The following is a 21,262-nucleotide window of genomic DNA, read 5'->3' on the forward strand; positions in this document are numbered from 1 at the left end:
CAGATCATCCTGGCCTTTCATCCTTGGGTCGAATTGTTTCATTAGAGTTTCTCATTCTTACTTTATGCCTTTGTTGTGTGTGTGTGTGTGTGTGTGTGTGTGTGTGTGTGTGTGTGTGTTTAAAAATATGTATGTTTTTATTATTTCAGAGAAGAAGGGAGAGAGAGATAGAAACATCAATGATGAGAGAATCATGGATCGGCTGCCTCCTGCACATCCCACACTGGGGATCGAACCCACAGCCGGGGCATGTGCCCTGACCGGGAATTGAATCGTGACCTCCTGGTTCATACGTCGATACTCAACCACTGAGCCACCCAGGTTGGGCTCCTATCTTGGTGTTACACAGGCTGGCGCCCTCTTTTAGCTTGCTCTGGTACACCGGTTCTCTCATTTCCTGCACCTTCTGGTTTGGGCATAGCGGTGCATGCCCCAGAGAGTGTCACTTCTCCTGGGTCCTGAACAGGTTTCTCTGATAACCTCTGGGCTCCAGACGTTTAAACCCCGACTGGCAGTGTATGTTGGGGCTCTGCACCCATGCCCAGGGCTTGCTCTAACTAAAGGGCTCCTCTGTTTGTCTGGTCAAGAGTTGGACCTTGGGGAGCCGAGCTGGCTCCTGTCTCATGTAATGTTCTTTTCCTTAGAAGGCCCCTCTGGAATCCCACAAATGAGGGCTGAGGGCCACTGTGGGGTGGAGTTTGTGAATGGCATTGCCTTCTGACCCTTGACCTTTTGTCCTCTGTGGCTGCTCCTCTGGATGGAACTTGTGAGCCTCCGGTGATCTGTCCTTTCTTGCCTGAGGTGATTTGGTGGGTGGACTGTAGAAGCATTTGTCGTGAAGCATTTGTCGGGAAAACACTGACTTGGAAGTCAATAAAGATAGCTAATATTCATTGTGTATCAATACATGGCAAACTCTCAGCAGTTTTTGTATATGCACTCACTTAATCCTCACAATAACCCTATGAAATAGGCATTATCTTTATCCCTATTTTATACAGGAGGAGATTGAGATACACAGAGGCCAGCTAACTTCCCCACGGTCAGGTGACTCATCGGTAGCAAGAGTTGAAGCAGTGGGTCTGTGTCCATGGCCACACCCTTGACCTCGAGGCATTATTATCTCTAAAGACTTGAACTTGAATTCCATGCCCTCGTGCCTCTGTGGCCTTGGGAAGAGTCTGCCCTCAGCCTTTCGCTTAGCCTCCTGAGCTCAGTTTCCTTTTTGGTAAATTTTGTGAGAGCGTGCAGGTTTGTTGAATAAAGCAGTACCGTAAGTGGCTGAGTGCCGGCCACATAATTGGTCCTCACCAAAGTGAGTGGCTTCCCGACAGGATAAGCGTTCTCATTCCCATGATCAATGGGCAGTGGAAACATGGAAGGACGTCAACGTCAGGTCTTCATTGCACAGACCTTTCCTGCAGACCCGCCTCCATGCCAGGCTCCTAGGGCACAAAGATGAAAAATCTAGGTCCCCGCACTAAAATTTCCTACAGGTGATTGCTAAGAAGAGAAAGATGTGGAACTGCTTATAATTTTGGACTGATGTCCACACCATGGGAAAGTTACAGAAGAATAGCCACGCATGTGCAGGGAAGGGAGACAGTGATCCCAGAGGGGTGGTCAGAGAAAGTTCTGGAGGAAAAGGTACCTGGGAACTCACTCGTCCCCAGTGGGCAGGACCTCAGGAAGTGGACAGAAGGGGGCAGGTCGTTAAGGCTGAGAATAGCCGATCAAAGTCTCTGTGGTAGGAATGTGCTGGTGGTTACTTGGGAGGTCTAAGGAAAATATTTGTCCCAGGGGAAAGGTAAAACTCTGAGTTAAGCCCTAGCTGGTTTGGCTCAGTGGATAGAGCATCAGACCACGGACTGAAGGGTCCCGGGTTCAATTCCCGTCAAGGGCATGAACCTTGGTTGCAGGCTCCATCCCAGCCCTGGTCGGGATGCGTGCAGGAGGCAACTAATCGATGTGTCTCTCACATCTATGTTCTTTCTCTCTGTCTCCTCCCATGCCCCCTTCCACTCTCTCTGAAAACCAATAGAAAAATATCCTCATGTGAGGATTAACCAAATAAACACACAAAAAACTCTGAGTTAAAATAAAGCGCATTTTGCCGAAACCGGTTTGGCTCAGTGGATAGAGCGTCGGCCTGCGGACTCAAGGGTCCCGGGTTCGATTCCGGTCAAGGGCATGTACCTGGGTTGCGGGCACGTCCCCAGTGGGGGGTGTGCAGGAGGCAGCTGATCGATGTTTCTCTCTCATCTCATCGATGTTTCTAGCTCTCTGTCCCTCTCCCTTCCTCTCTGTAAAAAATTAATAAAATATATTTAAAAAAAAAAATAAAAAAAAAAAAAATAAAGCGCATTTGGGGTTTCTCTCTGGAATAGAGTCATCCTTGCTGTATCCTACCTCTCCTCCCCCCAAACTCCTGATCTCGAAGAGCGAGCTGCGGGCGGTATTGTTTATAGGTCTTTCCATAATAGTCTGCAGTGTGTTTCCTCTCCTAGGACAGTTACTTCCTCAGCCCTAAAATAGACCGGCAGGAGGGTGGAGATGTGGGATCTTTGCCCGCTCCTCTCTGGTGAACGGTGCACTTTGGAGGCGCGTGGGCAAGAAGGTGTAGCGGACGCCGTTGGTTGCTCATGGAACCCCCCTTCCCCTTCTTCCCTGCTGACAGAACACTGGTCTTCAGAAGTCCAGTCCCAGCCCCACGGGCGAGTCACTGCGGTCCTGTCCCCTTTGACAGTGACTGGTTTAGACACGTGGCAGTGTCCTGACTCTGAAATATGAAGGGGCGTTTGCTGGAGGTGGTGGGGAAAGAGCTTTCTCCATCCTAAAAAGAGACATTTAGACACAGCCTCGCCTTTGTTATGGGACACGGTAGGGTTGGCGTGTGATACCTGGTACTGCTGCTGCGTCTTGGGACCATGAGGGTGAGCCTGTTGAGCACGTCAGAGCAGAAAGATGGTAGGAATGAGACACCGACCACCCCACCTTTACACGGTTTTGAGTTTGCTGTTACTTGTAACCCCAAAACTGATAAGCGGTGGGCTGGCCACTTCACATGACTTCTAGATGATGCTGGGTCCCTGCACCCTTGCCCACTCCCCCTGCTGAGCCACCACTGTGTTTGAAATCCACCACCAAATCATACACTTTTACACTTTTGCAGTCTTGCTCTTTTCAAAGAAAACTTTATTGATTTCAGAGAAGAAGGGAGAAGGGGGGAGAGAGAGAAACATCAATGATGAGAGAGCATCATGGATCGGCTGCCTCCTGCACATCCCTCACCGGGATTGAGCCCATAACTGGGCATGTGCCCTGACCAGGAATCAAACTGTGACCTTCTGGTTCATAGATTGACGCTCAACCACTGAGCCACACCGGCTGGACCAGTCTTGCCTCCCCCCTCCCCCCCTTCCCCCACCTGAATTGCCCTTTCCCTACCTTCCCCACCTCCCAAAAGTCCAACCTCTTTCAAGTATGACTCAAATGTACCCTTCCTGTGAAGTCTTTCCTGGTCCTCCCTGTTGTACTTACTGTGTTCTTTGAGTCCCTATAACGCCTGTTGCCCTTCCCTCTCTTTCTCCTTCCTTCCCTCTCCCCTTTCATTCTCTATTAAGTGCCTACGGGGTGCCAGCTCCTTTGTGAACAGGGCAGACATGCACAGCTAATCGTGAGCCAGTGTGTTCGTGTGGTCACCCGGGAACATAAGGTATTACGGGGTGCTTAAGACGAGGTGCCTGACCCCACCTTGCAGAGAGGGTCACAGACTTGCTACAGGGTGGATCCTTGAGCCAGAAGAAGGGCAAAGGGGAGGGAGGGAAATCCTAGGTGTGGGGAACCACCTAAACAAGGACGCGGATGGTAGAAATAGCACAGTTTGTGCTGGGAACTGATGTGGCTGGACCCCAAGGCTTGAGGTGGGTGCATTGGGACGGAGAAGAAGGCGGGAGCCACATCCTGAGTCTTGGGCTTTCATTCGGGGCCACTGCGGGGCCCTTGAAGGCTTGAGGCAGGGGAGTGATGGGACTCTTGCCCTTTAGAAAGACGGTCCAGCAACACTCGTCGGAATGGGCTAGGAGGTGAGGGCAGGGAATGGAAGCAGGGAGCCCTTGCGGATGAACCTGTGGGAGTCTGGGAGTGAGTGGCCAGGATGGACAGGGAAATACTAGGCAGTGGGATGGGCTTGTTTGGGGACTGGACAGATGCGGGGCCCGGGAGGAGGGAGAGCCGTTGATGATGCTGAGCTTCTGGCTTGCCCACGAGGCTGGTCATGTCTATGTCTGACAGACTGCCACGCCCCTGGGGCCCTGGGCCTGCCAGCCTGTGCATCCCCTCGAGAGCCGCTTCCAGGTTCAGTGCAAGACGGGGCGACGGAGAAGCATTGTCTGCTCCTCTCTCCTGTCTTCCTTCTCCCCCCACCACCTCAGCTCTGCCTTTCCTGTGTAAGAGGAAGAGGACATAGAGCTGTGACGGGGCTTCCCTGGTGTCCCTGCCCCTAGGTCTGAGCCTTGAGCCGAGGGAGGACTTTCTCAGAGCCTGTTACCCATGGCTTTCTGTTCGTTCCTCTCCCAGACCAAACCAATTCTGCAGCAGCCTGGCCCAGCAGCCTCAGTCCAGTCCATTCTGCCCCTCCCCACAGTTCCCGCGCAGGCCTGGCTCCCAAGTGACCTCCCGAGGCATCTGTCCTTTCCCTAACTCACCGCCCTCCCCTTAGTCCGTTTTCCAAGCCACTGCCGGTGGGGTCTCCCTAACACCTCCAAGGAGGGTCACCCTCATGGCCGACAAGCTTCAGCCCCCCTCTCCACTACCTGGGTGGTCAGATGAGAAAGAAAACAGCTGGCTTTTCGGCAGCTCAGACCTGGTGTCAGCCTGGACGCCCGGTGTACTTGCTGAGTGCTCTTGGACAAGTCACTTAACTTGCTGAGCCTCCCTTTCTTCACCTGTGCAATGGATGAGTGATGTGTGAGTGAAAAAGCACACTAAAGTGCCTGCCTGACACACACACACACACACACACACACACACACGTTTTCTTTCTCCCCTGCAGTCTAATTCATTTCAGTGAATCCTAGTGCCCGCCCCACAGTAGACCAGATGTGTATCTTTTTAAAAAAAATTATATTTTTATTGATTTCAGAGAGGAAAGGAGAGGGAGAGAGAGAAAGAGAAACATCAGTGATGAGAATCATTGATAGGCTGCCTCTTGCACGCCCCCTACTGGAGATGGAGCTGGCCACCTGGGCATGTGCCCTTGACTGGGAATTGACCTGTGACCTCTTGGTTCATAGATCGATCGATGCTCAACCACTGAGCCACAGCAGCCGGGCCAGATGCATCTCTTGTGTTCGATGAGTGAATGATTCTTTCATTCTCTTTTAGCTGAGCGTTCGACAGCCTCTTTTTTGATAAATTTGAGGAATTCTTTCAATTTGTCCTACAAGGACCAGAAAGGGTGGGGCCCTGACAGGAGGGAGGGATTAATGTGGCGGACGAAATGGAGTTCAAGACTCCAGGGTGGCTTCCTGACCCCATGCCCCGCGCGCTTTCCACGGCCCGCCCTGTGACTTCCTGGGCAGCCAGGAGCCACCTCCTGGGTCAGGTGCCAGGGTTTCTATTCTGCAAAAGGGTGGGAGCCCTCCACACAGCTGTCACAGACAACAGCAGATTCCAGCGTTTGCATAAGCAGGGCTGCCTGAGTCAGTCAGTGATGTACATGTGTGTGTTTCTGGATGAATCTTGATGGACATAACATATGTATGTGTGGGGTGTTCCCATCCCGGAACAGGCTGGGAGCGGGTTGGGGTAAGCTGAGTTCAGCGATGATATTTTAGACTTGGAGTCTGAAGGAAGTAACCGCGCTGAGCATGTGCAGAAGGGAGTTGTGTTGGAGCTGAAATAGAAACTGTGCAGAGGGTGGTCACATCACGGGGAAACAGCTTCTGGGGTGTCGACCATGGGGTAAGAGTCTGGATCCTGGATTTAGGTTGAGTCCTAACTCGGCCCGTTAGTGGCTACTTGCCGACCTCGGGCAAGTCCTGAGCCTCTCTGAGCCTCAGTTTTGCTACTTGTCAAATGGAGAGGCTAAGACTCGCACCTCCTGCATTGAGGTGAGAACTCCGTGTGGTGGTACCTAGACGGCAGTGGGAACGGTGCCTGCACATGGTAACTGTAAGTGGAAATGTGAGCCCGTCCTATAGTGAGGGTTGTTAGGGGTGGAATCATATCCTCCCAGAAAGTTCAAGTCCTCATCCCAGTGCTTCAGGATGTGACCTTATACGGTCTCTACGGAGGTAATGAAGTTAGAGTGATGTCACTAGCGTGGGCGGGCCCTAATGCAGTGTGACTGGGTCCTCATAAAAGAGAAGTGTGGACACAGAGACAGACACACACAGAGAGAGGATCACGTGAGGACAGAGGGAGAAGTGGCCATGGGGTTGGAGTGATGCGTCTCCCAGCCAAGGAGCGCCAAGGATTGCTGACAACCCCCGAAATCTAGGAAGAGGCAAGGAAGGGTTCTCCCCAGGACATCAGGGAGAGCGAGGTCCTGCCGACACCGTGATCTCAGACTTCCAGCTGCCAGAACTGTGAGAGAATCCATTTCTGTTGCTTTAAGCCAGTCATTGCTGGTACTTTGGTATGGCAGCTCGAGCAAACTAATGATGACGATGATGGAGATGATGGTGATGATGAAGATGATGATGATGGAGGAGAATCATCATCATCATCATCATCATCATCATCATTATCATCTGGCCTAAACACTGAACAGAAAGATGGTCACACGTGTCTGACTGATAGGCTGGTGGCACTAACTCAGCGAACACTGGTGTGGATATACCTTCCATTTCTAGATTCTGCATCATTGGTCTCTAAGGGTCAGTTGGAGGCACAGAGGGTAGCAAGTGCAAAGGCCCTGGGGTAGCTGCATGTGTGACATATGTAAGGAACCTCAAGGAGGCCAGTGCGGCTGGAGGGGAGTGAATGATGGGGACCTGTTGATAAGGGGGGAAGGTGATGGGGTAGGAGTGACAAAATGCCTTGTTGGGCATTTTGAGGACTTTCGCTTTTACTCTGAGAAAAGAAGCGCTTGGAAGGTTTTGAGCAAAGGAGTGATATGATCTTGGCTTACCTTTTTTACCAGGGTCCTCCTGTCTGCTTTGTAGAGAATGGGTTGAAGGGGGCAGGAATAGAGGCAGGGACAGATTGGGAGGCTGTTGCAAGAATGTAGGAAAAGTCCAAATATTTACTGTGACAGATTTCTACGGGTAGACTTTCTGGGTCAAAGGGTAGGCATATTTTAGTGTCAGATAGTACCAAATGGCATTCCAGAAAATATCTTTATCTCTTTATGAGCCATTGTTTTTCCTCACGTATGAATTATTTGTATAGGTCTTTTGCTCATATTTTTATTTGGTATCTATTTTTTTCTTGTTGATTTCTGGTAGTTCTTTATATATGAATGTTGCCCATTACTTCTTCAGTACCTTATTCTGTTATGTATTTCTATTAAAGATATTCTGAATTATTTGGAGAGAACCAGCAGTTAGTTTATTTGATGGTTAGCATGAATATTAAGGGGGGGAAAAACAGTGAATAAAAACAGAAGTCTTGGTTTTGCGTCCTCATGTTAGCGCAAACCAAACTTGTATGTTTGGGACACCATTTCCCCTCTCAGGACCTCAGTTTTCTCATCTGTATAAAGAGAGCGTTGGCTAATGAGATTATTGTAAACAAAATTCTAAGGTTTTATTATAATTGTAGCACTTTGGGTCCACTTGTATTTAGTATCATTGAGTTTAGACATTCTGCAGTGTCTTTAAATATCAGAATGTCATCAACTAAGTAGAAAGTGGCATGAGTATGGACTGTGATAATTGTTGCAAACTGGCCTACCAGCGCCCTTTCACATAGACTCGGGTTCTGCATTCGATTTCGCCGACAGCTGTGACCTCCAGCCACTTGCTCCACCTCTGAGGGCTCACGTTCCTATGTGAGGGAGGGAAAGCAATGGACAGTGAGGGCATTTCTAGCTTCCCCTTTATGATTCCTTGTTAAGAAGCAACAGTGAGGAAAGTGAGGCCTTGGCCTGCCTATGGACCTGCTTGAGGTCCCAGAATTACCAAGCCACCTTTAGATTTGAACCCAGGCGCAGTGCCTCCAAGCTCTTTCCCCAGCTCCAAGCCCTTTTGAGGACAACGAACCCGGATGCCATTACCACTGCCCATCACCAGGCCTCTCCCACGGTGCTGGGAGTCCCCGCCAAGAGGCTGAGCTGGGGGAGAGAGTTTCGGGGACACAGAGAGGGAGGCATGGCGAAGATTACAGGGGAAATGTCTGGATTTCTGAGGACAATGGGGCTGGTGGGCAGAAAGAATTTAGGAGGAGCCGCAGAGAAGCCCAAGATAAGAGAGAACATTGCGGAGAGAGAAACACCACACCAGAGCAAATGAGACAACCAGGAAGTGCGTTGACTCCCGTAACTGCCAGTCCACGAGTGGGGGGAGGGGACGGTGCTCAGCCCCTGTCCCCCCCGGACACCCACAGCACCCTTGAATTAAGAGAAGTCAAGAAGAATTTCATAAAGGAGTTTTCTAAAATCGAGGTGACACTGACATGAAATGAACCACTTACCATTTTAAAGCATAGGATTCAGTGGCGCTTACCTCATCCCCCCCCCCCCGTCCCCCCTGCCCCCCCCCCCACCAATAGAAACCCTTTACCCATGAAGCAGTCACTTCCCATCAACCCTCGCTTTCCCCATCTCCGAGCCCCAGCGACGACTTAGTCTGCTTTCTGTCTCTGTGGGTTTAGCTCTTTCGGCTGGTTCATGTAAGTGGAATTACACGGTACGTGGCCTGTGTCCGGCTTCTTGCCCTTGGCATCGTTTCCTGAGGTTCACCCCGGGTGAAGCAGGTACCACTGCTCCTTCCTTTCTGTGGCTAAATACTGTCCCGTTGTGTGGCGGGGCCGCATTTTGTTCATCCATCTGCTGATGGCCATGGGGTGGTTTCCACTTCCGGCTCTTGTGAACAGTCACGTACAGGTGTTTGTATGAGGACCCCTCTCCAGTCCTTTGGGGCATGTACCTACCCATAGAACTGATGGGTCGTCCGGTAGCTCTACGTTTCACTTCTTGCGGACCTGCCAGACTGTCCCAAGTGGCTGAACCGTGTTGCATGCCCCAGCAGTATATGGGCGTTCTGGTTTCTCCATGTCCTCGCCAACACTTGTTACTTTGTTTTTTAAATTATTAGTAGTATGGCTGACCTAGTGGGTATCAAGTGGTAGGTCCTGTGGTTTTGATTTGCATTTCTCTCATGACTAATGCCTTTGAGCACCTTTTCCTGTGCTTGTGGGCCACACGTGGGACCTGTGGGCCGGTGTGGGCAGGTGTGGCGAGTCTCTGGGGCTGTGCAGTGGCCAGGGCAGGGGGCCCTGGGGCTTCTCTGACACATCCAGTTTGAGGGGTAGGGAAGGAACCGTTACTGGAACCCGGAGGCAGCAAGGATTGTGCACAGGGGCCCAGCCAAAGCTGGGAGTTGCGTGGAGTGTGGCAGCCAGTTCACAGGGACCCGCAGAGGGAGCGGGGTGGGGGATGGCAGGGGAGACGCAGAGCTCACTCTCCCCGCTCTGTGGCCTCCTTGTTGGCTAAAGCTGTCCCGCAAACCAGAGGGGTAGGGAGCCCTCGGATCACTAGTCCCTAAGGGTCGATTTGAGGCATGGAGAAGGGGGAGACTGGGGAGAGGGGAGCACGTGGGGCGTGCGGCGCAGTGGGGTCCAGGAGCCCGGCTCCCTTCCCCTGTGGTCCTTGTGTCTGTCCTTCCTGGGCTGGCTTCTCCCTGAGGCTGGTGAGGTGGGGACACCGGCTGCCGCCTTCTCGGGTTTCACATCTCCATTGTGCCATCCAAGGAGGAAGAGAGAAAAGACCGTTTCCAGAGAAAGAGCTTTCCCAGAACCCTCCAGCTTCAAGCCTCATTGGCCCACCTCGGGTCACGAGACCTCTGAACTAGTTACTGGCAATTACTGGCCATTACTGGGAAGGTCTGAACCAGTTGGGCCCACAGCCAGGCACTGTAAAACATGCGCTTCCTGGGAGAAGGGAAATCCCAGATGCAGTCAGGAATGAGGAAGGATGCTGGGGGAACCCGCCGTGGCCCTCCCCGAGGCTTCCTTGGAACCGCCCGTTTGATGGAAGCCCACGATTTTTCCACCAGGGATGCCGGGGTGACTCACGGCCTCGCGGCTGCAGGGCTGATGCTGGGCCTCGCGCCTTCTCCAGTCGGTGCTGCCCTCCCGGGCGTCCTCCCAGGTTCTCCGGCCCCTGTCATCTCTCCTCTGGCTCAGCCACCAGAACAATCCAGGGAGGGAGGCCCGACTCCATTAGAACCAGAGGCCTGAGCTCGGCCAGGAGCTCAGGAAATAGGGTCTGTTTGTAGAGGATCCACAAGAGACAGAATTTTAAAATCCCATATATATTGTACGACGCCATATATATGACATCTCCAGAAAAGGCAAATCTATAGAGACAGGAAGTTCACAGTTTTGTTGTTTTTATTTCCAGGGCTGGGTGGAGGTGGAATGGGGAGTAACTGCTGATGGGTGTGGAGTTTCTTTTGGGGGCGATGAAAATATTCTTAAATCTATTGTGGTGATGGTTGCAGGACTGTGAATTATTTTATTTTATTTTATTTTATTTTTTTAAACATATTTTATTGATATTTTACAGAGAGGAAGGGAGAGGGATAGAGAGCTAGAAACATCAATGAGAGAGAAACATCGATCAGCTGCCTCCTGCACACCCCCCACTGGGGATGTGCCCGCAACCCAGGTACATGCCCTTGACCGGAATCGAACCCGGGACCCCTCAGTCCGCGGGCCGACGCTCTATCCACTGAGCCAAACCGGTTTTGGCGACTGTGAATTATTTTAAAGCCATCGAACTGTATACTTTGAGTTGGTGAATTGGATGGAATGTGAATTATATCTCAACAAGGTTGTTATGAAAACAAGGTACATAAAAGCTTGGTCTGCTTCTGTTCATTTTGTTTATATATATATATATATATATATATATATATATATATATATATATATATATATAAATTTTTTTAAATTTCATTTTATTTTTTATTTTTTTACAGAGAGGAAGGGAGAGGGATAGAGAGCTAGAAACATCGATGAGAGAGAAACATCGATGAGCTGCTGCCTCCTGCACACCCCCCACTGGGGATGTGCCTGCAACCAAGGTACATGCCCTTGACAGGAATCGAACCTGGGACCCTTGAGTCCGCAGGCCGACTCTCTATTCACTCAGCCAAACCTGTTAGGGCTCATTTTGTTTTATTTGAAGTTGAAGTTGATTGCTACTGTATTCTCTAATTGTTTTATTTGAAGTTGAAGTTGATTGCTACTGTATTCCCTAATAATAAAAGTGATCTGTAGCTTACACCACGTTTTCTTTTTCTTCCCTCTCTTTCTTCCCTCTCTTTCTTCCCTCTCTTTCCTGCCTCCCTCCCTCCCTTCCCCTCCCTCCCTTCCTTCCCCTCCCTCCCTCCTTCCCTCTAAACTCCCACTCTTATTTTCCTTTCGTTCTGCCATGGGGTCCCCCTTTTCTCCCTCCCATTTTGGCTAAGTATTGCAAACCCTCTGAGTCCTCTCGTGTAAGATCTGCCATGTTTGTGACAAGGTGGAAGGGCCTATGTCAGCTCAGCCTGCTGTGTGGTCAGAGCAGTAGAACTCCGGTGTTCTGTTTCCCTGGAAACACAACTGTCCCGGAACCCGGGCACCGTGGAGCCTGAGGCTTTCAGGAGCCAACGGCCTTTTCATTCGATGGTTTTGTCTTCAGAGCAGGTATCACTTGCCACATCTTGGAGACAAGCAACTTCGAAATAGAAAAGATTGTGATTTTCCTCAGAAGGAAGGAGTCCTGTCCTGCCTTCGGGGAAAGCGTATTTTCCAAAGAATCTTGGAGACGCCGGCTGATCCCTGTGAATTCACAGGTAGTAACATTCCCAAGAAGCAGATGGGTTTCCAGACAGCAGTTGGAGGGTTGGGACTGCCCCAACTCAGCAATGGGAGCTCCCTGCTGGGGCCGAACACCTCTCCGTGCAAAGCCCTTCCCGTCCTGGTTCCCTTTTCCTTGGGCGGTGGAGGCAGACATGGGGGTGCTGCTCCTGAGAGGTGACCTCAGGCCTCAGCTCTGTCCTGGCTGTCCCTGGGGCGGTGCCCATGGACAACAGGATGCCCACTATAGGAGCCACAACCATGGTGCCAGCCTTGCTGAGTCAGGACCTTGGGCTGTTGATGTCCTTCCTGGTTGTGGGGTGTCACGGTGGTGGCAGGTGGCCACCATACCTCTGCTAGCATTTCTCACCTCCTTGTGGGGGCTGTACCTTGGAACATTCGTCCCTGGCCCTTCAGCCTGCCATGGTGGCCGAGAGCAAGCTCTCGGGGGGGAAGTCTCGAGCGAGACTTCAGTGGGTGTACTTGGCCTTTAATGGACTTGTGAGTCCATCAAGACAATGTGTGTGGGCACTGTCATAGTCTGCTGCTACCATTTCCTTTTTCCAGAAGGTGATACAGGCTCAGAGAGGCGAAGTTCATTGCCCAAGCAATTATGTGGGCCAGCCAGTGTGGGAGGGTGTGTCTTCCTGCCCCAAAGGCTGTTCTCTTTCCACTGCTTGGACGACTCCCCCAGCTCTAGGCCGCCTTCCCTTCTCCACCTGAGCACAGGGGAGTGGCTCTGTGCTCAATGTGCTCACCGAGAGCACACACGTCAGTGTGGGGAAGGACCTCGATCGCGCTATTAAAACAGTTGGGCCCGGCCGGCATGGCTCAGTGGTTACACATTGACCTATGAACCAGGAGGTCACAGTTCGATTCCCTATCAGGGCAGGTGCCGGGGTTGCGGGCTTGATCCCCAGTGTGGGGTGTGTAGGAGGCAGCTGATCAATGATTCGCTCTCTTCATTGATGTTTCTACCTCTCTCTCCCTCTCCCTTCCTCTCTGAAATCAATAAAAATGTATTAAAAAAATAAAATTAAATAGTTGGTAGCACAACAAACCCTAGGCAAATCCTCAGAGACTTCACATTCCCCGCTTGAAGCTCTTCCCGGGGGACCGGAAGGAATCGTGTAGCTTGTAGTGGCACAGAAGGTGCTGAGTCTGCTGCTGGCTTGAGCGGGGCATGTGACAGGTGAGTGAGCCTCGCTGGCCTCCCTGCGCCCGGCCCTCAGGGTGACTTGGAGGTTCTCTCGTTGTGTCCCCGAGGCTGTTTCTCTGGCATTCACGTATTTTAGGATTCACAAAATTCTCAGGATGCAACTTTTTTATATACATACTAGAAGCCCTATGCATGAAGATTCATGCCAGAATGGGCCTTCCTTTCCCCGACTGCCAGCACTGCCTTCGCTCTAGCCAGAGCTGCCTTTCCGCCTTCCCACGCTGCCCAGAAACCTGGAGCAGCCGGGGGTGGGGCGGAACGCCTGCATCGCACCCCCAGCCGCTCAGCACCTGTGTATTCAAATTAACCCGTCATCTTTGTTGAGTTAATTTGCATACACACTCCTGATTGGCTGGTGGGCGTTGCGAAGGTATGGTCAATTAGCATGTTACTCTTTTATGAGGTAGATTATATTTTTATTGATTTCAGAGAGGAAGGAAGGGGGGGGAAGAAAGAAACATCAGTGATGATAGAGAATCATTGATCAGCTGCCTCCTGCACGCCCCACACTGGGGATCAAGCCTGCAACCCGGGCATGTGCCCTGACCAGGAGTCGAACAGTGATCCACTGGTTCAAAGGTCAATGCTCAACCATTTAGCCATGCCAGCCGGGCAGAATGCAACCATCATGAGATCCTTGATATTTAGCTTCACAAATATTTTTTTCAGTAAATGAGTGGATGAGCGGGTACATTTCCCCGGCAGAGTCTTCTCATTCCGGGATGTTCCAGCTGAGTAAGGCCCTTACCACATGTTTACGAGGCAGGGCCTAGGACACTGTGTCCACACCCAGATTACATCTCTGCAAGAGTTCATCCTGTCTGTTGTCTCTAAACCTGTTTCCCGCCCCCACTGGACTGTCAGCTCCACCTGCTCGACTCGCCTCACTGCCCGGCCCCATGTGCAGTACAGTCAGCAACAGGATGTAAGTCGTGAGGTCAGTCATGGTTTAGCCAGCAAGACAGCGGTTCTGGTATTTCTGACCATGGGTCCTTCACAGTGACTTCTTTGCAGAGGAGAGACCAAACCATCTTTGATTGTTGTTTTGGTTTTGTTTTGTTTTTTGTTAATCCTCACCTGAGGATATTTTCCCATTGATTTTTAGAGAGAGTGGGAGGGAGAGGGAGAGACAGAGAGAAACATCGATGTGAGAGAGACGCATCAATTGATTGCCTCCTGCACGGGGAACCAAGGTACATGCCCTTGACTGGAATCGAACCCAGGAGCCTTCAGTTGTGGGCCAGTGCTCTACCCACTGAGCCAACCCAGCTAGGGCTGATGGTTATTTTAACAATCAGTGGGTGAGGCAGGGCGGGACCCCAGGTCCAGAGGGGTGGGCACTGCCAGGCGGAGCACGTCAGCCTTCCCTGGCTTTCGTGGGAAGGCTTCTGTGGGGTCTGGCCTGCTTCCTTCTGTGCCATATACCGGGGTTGGCTCGTCCTGGGCAGGACAGAGCCCACAGGAGCTGCCCATCCCGAACACTTGCTCGTGGATGGGTGAAGGGGGGTTCGGAGAAATGGCACGAGTCCGGAGTTACCTGGCCAGAGGCCACAGGTGCCTAACTTGGGGTTCCTCCTAGCAGGTGGGGAGGCAGGACTTACTGCTTGCTAGTGGGTATGGAAGCTGAGAGGCCTGGTAATGGATAGGAAATCCCTATGACCCACGGGACATCTCTGGATTCACCATTCAGGAACGCCACAGGAGAGGAGGTTTGACTTAGCTGTTTGAAACCATCAGTAAGGAATACCGAACGGGATGCACTCAGTCATAATCCTGCTGCCTTGCTTAGCGTAGTGAGTAAAGCCTCGAGCTTCGACGTCAAGCCGTTCCAAGTCGGAATCCTGAATGTGCCCTCACGAACTAGCCTGGGACATGGTACACCACTTCTGGGAGCCTCGGCTTCCTTACCTGTAAAATTCAGACAATTGGTTCCTTGCAGGGCTACGGTAAGGATTGAATGAGATAGTGAACACGCCCAGGATGGGTCTGGCACCTAGGAATTGCCCAATAAGGGGTCATTGTTGTTATTGTTGCCATTATTAATAGAGTAGGAGATCAGAAGTGGATGGATTGTTGGGCTGGGAAGTTGGAGAAAGCTTTCTGGAAGAAAGGGAATTTCCAGGGGCAGGGGCTAGACAAGTTGGGCTGCGGATAAATACGAGGGAGATTGGTGTAAATATGTGTTGGGCTACCTTGTAAGTACAGTTTCCATGGAACAGGGAAAAATCACATCAGTGAATGGGAAGACAGCTTGCCATGATGTTATGGGAAAAGAGAAATGGTCCAAGCCGAAGCCAGCTGCCGATGACTCAGGCGTCCTAACATCCTCTGCGAAAGGATGCGAGTCCCAACATCCGCGGAGTCATGTCTGTTGAATAAAACTCAACACCTATTTGGGGATTTGGCAGCGAAGACGGGTTTGTGCACCAAATGATTTATGTCTCTCATTTCTGCCTGGCACGCAGGCAGCGCTGTCCTGACTGTCACACCGCAGGTCACAGAGGAGAGTCTCAGTGGGAAAGCGGAGAGGTGGGTGGATCAAACACGCGGTGCTTGACGGTGATGAATTCTGGTTCTCTCTGGGAGGTAGACACTTTAAATCTCTCATCGCTGGTGGCAGCGGGAAACGAGAGGGTGCAGAGGAGACCACGGGGGTTGGGATCACACCCTCGCTGGGATGTATTCATTGAGCATTTATTTACGGACGCTGTGTGTTCCCTGCCTGTGAGACGAGCCCGGCCCGGAAGGCACAGACAGGGCCCGTGTCTCAGGCAGGCTTTTGGAATCTGTCCGAGTCCCTCCCCTGGCCATGCCCAGCATCGGAGCATAAATGCCCCGGCTTCCTTTCCCCCAACCTCCCACCCCCCCCTCCCCGACCGGGTGGCACAATTCTGAGGTGTGTTCTCCACTCTTAGAGGGTCCCAGGTGGCATTGCGCCCCCGGCTCCTAAGAGGAACCTGCGTGGCCTCGGACAAATCCCTTCACAAACACCTTCGTTTCAGCTTCCCGTGGGGTGGTTGTGCGGGTTACACGAGATAATAATACCACCACCACCCGTGCCATGTATCCATGGGCTCCCGGGAAGAGTCATTTTGCTCAGTGCTTTAAGTGCCTTCCTTCCTAATGCTCACTGTGACTGGATGAGGTGAGTACTTTAGTTTTTCCAACCTCTGTGACGCGGGAAGGGAAGCAGGAAAGGACAAGTAACTCACCAACGAGCCCGGATCTGAGGTCTAACCAGGGGCCTTTGTTCTGAGGACCGACGTTTAATAATAAGACAAAAGGCCATAGTGTAGGGTCTAGCAAGAAAGCTGTTGGTGTCCTTGTAATGATTGCTGTTGGCATTATTAGCAAGTGCCCAGCATACAGTAGGTGCTCCATATTTGCTGAGTTGAAAAGGCAGTGAATGGACGGCTGTTATTTCCTTGAGATCATGAACATCCTTTTGTTATTGGTCCTCCTTCAGGCATCTAGAGGAGTCCCTGCCATAGGATTGGTACAGGCATGAATGAATGAATGAATGAATGAATGAATGCATGCAAATGGATTTTTCTTAGTTACCGGTAGCTCCCTGGTTCTATGAAAATCATTTTAATTGAAATGCATTATTTATTTCAACCTGACAAAGTCCCAGAAAGGAAATAACCTTAAAATCCTAACAGTATTTATCTCTAGGTGTTGGAATAATCAAATATTTTAGCTTCGTGCCTTACTATTCTTTGTGATGGACCTGGATTACTCAACTGGTAATAAACTATCTGTTTGGGGCGGGGGGGAATTAGTCTCAAAGTATAAATGGGTCCCAAAGCAGCGGGGTGCGATCCTGACGTATACGTAGAAGCTGATCTAATTTGAGTGGCTTCAGTCTCGGGAGCAGGGTGTGAGCTGACTCTGGTGTCACCGCTCACACAGCTCTTTCACACACCATCTCTCTGGAGGGTCACGCCAGTCTAGTGACGTAGGCGGGCTAAGGTTAGCAACCCTGTTTGCCACACCACGGGACTTGAGAGCCGAAGAGGCTCACCGCCCGGGCCACGGCTCTGCTCAGGGCAGAGTGGATTGGAACCCCGGGCATCCGACTTCAGTTAAGCCCAGGGGCCTCTGCACTCTGTCCTGGGAGCCTCTCATGGAACAAGGGCTGCGGGGTGGGGGTGGGAGGAGACCAGGGACTCATGGGACAGCTGTCTCTGAGGATCTACAAGACCCTTTTATTAGAGGGAGAGCCTGGCTGGGACTTTCTGAGTTAGACAGCCTGGGTTGGGTCCCACTTCGGTCACACACTGCCTTGGACACAGTATGGCACTCCTCGGCCTCCATTTTCTCATCTGTAAAGCTGGTCCAGCGTCTGCCTTGCAGGATTGCTGTGAGGGCATCACACCTGTGCTCTCTGTGCCAGGCTTCCGTTTCTTCCAGCCCGTGTTGACGCTCATTGGTGCCCATCAATTCCTGTGCCCATGTGAATTAGCTTCCCAGGAAAAGGAGATGGCATGTGCAAAGGACCTGGGGCAGAAGGGCCATGGCAGGTTCCAGGATCTGAAAGAAGGTCATGTGTCTGCAGCAATGAGCCGGGTGGACAAGCAGAAGCCAGACACGTGGGCAAGCGTCAGACCTTGTTCCGTGATTTGGGTTTTTATCCTAAAGCACTAAGAAGCCACTGGAAATGTGAAGCTGGGGGTGGAACGGTGGGGAATGACAGTCCAATTTGTGTTTTAAATTTTTCATTCTGCTTATCATCCAGTTATAAGATGTGAACCTCATTTGGATCTGGATTTTAAAAAATGTTAAAATTTTTAACATTCATGAGACTATTAGAAATTTGAACATTGAGTATCTGGTGAATTGAGGAATTACCTTTTTAGGTATGACAGTGGTATTGCAGTTATATTTTTTATAAAAGACCTTATCGTAGCCATACATGCTGTACTATATATGACTAAAATAATAAGATGGCTGGAATTTTTTTTGAAGTAATAATGTTGGGAGGGGCAGGATTAGGGTACAGATGAGGTTGGATGGATTATGAATTGATGGTGATTGGGGCTGGGTGGTGGATACATGGGGTTCTCGGTACGCGTCTCTATTTTTGTGTTTACAAACATCTCCATAATAAAACATAGAAAAAGAAAAAAGTTATTCTCGCTTCCGTGTGGGGGACCAGCTTTCCGAAGAAGAAATGGTGATGCAGGAGGACCAGTTAGGCAGCTGGAGCGGCCCAGCTGAGGGTGATGGAGGAATGGAGGCTTGGTCCAGGGCTGTGCCAGTGGAGACAGAGAGGGAGACGGGCTGAGAGATCCTTGGGGAATAAGGGAGACAGGGCTTGGGGATGGATTGGATACAGGGGTGACAGAGATGACGGGTCAAGAGTGTCCCTGGGTCTGGCCCCAGGTGGAAGAGCCAGGGATCTGAGTTGGGGAATCACTGGAGAAGGACCCCACAGGTCCCTTCGCTCATCTTGTTGCCACAGCCCCGCCTCGACTTCCCATCCATCCCGCGAATCGGAAGCGGTTCCCTTATGTAACACCTTTCATCCCAGACTTCCCGCACTCTGCACGCGCAGCGGTTAATTAAGCTTTGATATGCACGCATTAATTAAAATCCTCTCTCGGGTTCGGAGGGGCTGAAATATGCATCTTCATCTCTATCTCCCTCTTTGCTGGGGCTGGTTCCCTTTGCTGGGGGGACACCTCTTCTCTCCTGTGGGCACACAGCCGTCTGTCTGTGGCACCTGTCAGCACCCTTTAATTTCTTGCTTAGGAGCCTAGGTCTAGGGAAGTTAATGACTTGTAAATTGCTCTGCACTGAAGAGCTAGAAATAGAACACAAGGTGACGATTCCCAAGCCCTCCTCGCACGCCCTGAGCGATGGCGGTGTCAGCCCGAGCGTCGCTTGCTGCGACGGCGGCCTCCTGGCTGTGTCCCTGCACGTGCCTGGACAGCCCCCGGGCGGTGAGAACACTCCCGAGACATTGCCCAGGCCCCTGGATGACTCTTGTCCCTTTCTCCCTGCCCCATGCAGGTCGTCTTCTGGTGTGTGTGACACCTGAGACATGAGATCGTCAGCCTGCAGGCTCTCCAGTTTTTCGAGAGACACACTATGGAATCGGTGAGTGGCCTCAGCCCACCTGTCGGAGGGCCCGGCCTGGGGAGTGTGGAGGGATTCTTTGGGGGGCGGGGGGGGGGGGGCGTTGAAGTGCACAACGTGACCAAACTCAAGCCCTTGGATGTGAGTATCACGGCGAACCGATCATGGGGGTGGTGGGGGGGCGGGTACTTGTCTCCCTGTTGACTTACCAAGTGCCCCGGGTCACCTCACCTGTCTCCTTTATGCGGAAGGAAAGGTGGGAGGCGGTGGTACCAGAATGCAGTCAGAAGTGGGAGCAGCAAGGACCCCGCCAATGGTAAAGGGACTAGTCTAGCTGAGTGGCTTTTCAGAAATACCCTTCCTTCAGTCCACCCAGCACGCCCACCGGGTCTGAGTGACGCCATTCGTTTCCCAGATGCCCAGCTTGCCCAGCTGGGTCTGAAGTCAGTGTTCCCTGACTCCAGGTGTCCAGTCTTTTCCCTCGGTGCCAGGCTGCCTCTTGGTGAAAGTGTGAATTGCCCCATTTGGCAGCTGGGAAGACCGAGTGTAGGGACACATGATGGAGTCTAAGGACTCTGACCTCAGTGGGTGGAGGTTTGGGTCAGAGGACGGTAAAAAACCACGCTGGACAGGAAGATGCATGAAAACGAGGCAGAGGAAACGCACGGAGCCTGAGAGGGTCTTCAAGTCACCAGGGCGCCCGACACAGGGTTGAGGTGCTGTGGCTGGTCTTCCCCGGGGGCTAGTGGGGGGTAGAAAGAGTATGGGTGCTGGAGGGGTGGTTGAATCCGGGCCCTGCCACCGTCATTCTGTCTGACCTCAGGTCAGTCGCTAACCTTCTCTGTACCTTCTGTTTTCTTACCTATGAAAGGCGGTGATTTTTATTTTTCACGTTTTGTATGCATAAAAAGCGGTGTACAACATAGCATCTTCTGTAAAGTAGGCACATAAAGTATTGTAATTATTCAAGTTTTAGGAGAAAAGCAATTTTTAAGGATAATTAGACCCGCAGAAGTGCCCAGAATGGGTGGGGAGGTGAGAAGCCGGAGGGAGGGAGACCATCCTGAGAGGCTGGGAGGTGACCCAGACACGGGGTGAAGGGGGACTGTTACCACCTTCCAGGATGAATGAACTGCTTATTTTCCGAGATTGGCGTCTACAGGGTTACCTGAAGTCATGTCGTATTTGGTTTTGTTTTTTAAATCAAGAGTCCAACACAAAGGTGACATTGATCTTGCAGGTGTCTCTTTTGGGGATGTAAATTATAATTGCAATAACTCAGCGCATGACTCAGGATGAGGTGTTGCTCTGAATGGTGTAAAATCTAAAAGAACATCGGCTTAAAGAAGATACGGGTCTATTTCTTTCTTACCTAAACATGCAAACACAGGTGGTGCAGGGCGCTCCGGCGCTGTCTGCGAGACCCCGGCTTTCCTGGGGCACAGGCGGGCAGTACTGCCCTGCAGGGAGCGCGGGGTGGGGGTTGGGGGGCCTCGGGAGGTTCAGAGTGCCGGTTACATGGTGTAGAAGTTAATTCCTTGAATGGGATGCTTATGACATAGACAGTTTTATGTACAGTAAGTCCTCACGTACCATCGTCTTTGGGTTCTGCGACTTTAAGCAAAACAACATATAACAAAACCAGTTTCACCATAGGCGCATTGATGCAAATAAGGGTCCAGTTCTGACAGCATCTCATTAATGTCCTAACAAAAGGACATTAACCGAGGGCCTACCGTATTTATGTATATCTATATTATATTGAAATGTAATACGAATACAGCAAACCTACACTCTTAACTATAACAAAAAGCCCAACACCTTTATCTCAGATTTTTTTCTTTCTTTCTTTGTTGGCTCATTCCTATAACATAGGTCTGGAGCCTAGAATTCCCACTGTCCTCCCCCATTGCGATATCATCCCTAGTCCCTAAGGAAAGCCTTTTAAGATAA

General features: G+C 51.2%; 1 protein-coding gene across 1 annotated transcript in view; it reads left to right on the plus strand.

Annotated features, from left to right (window-relative positions):
• Positions 1-21,262, plus strand: part of ASAP1 (ArfGAP with SH3 domain, ankyrin repeat and PH domain 1) — a 234,518-nt gene that overhangs the window by 6,610 nt on the left and 206,646 nt on the right. Inside the window, exon 2 of the mRNA XM_080646797.1 lies at positions 19,244-19,330. Coding sequence (XP_080502923.1) covers positions 19,275-19,330 — 56 coding nt within the window. The 5' untranslated portion in view covers positions 19,244-19,274. The remainder of the gene's footprint in view (positions 1-19,243; positions 19,331-21,262) is intronic.

The sequence above is a fragment of the Plecotus auritus genome (assembly GCF_963455305.1).
Source record: "Plecotus auritus genome assembly, chromosome: 11".
NCBI lineage: Eukaryota > Metazoa > Chordata > Mammalia > Chiroptera > Vespertilionidae > Plecotus > Plecotus auritus.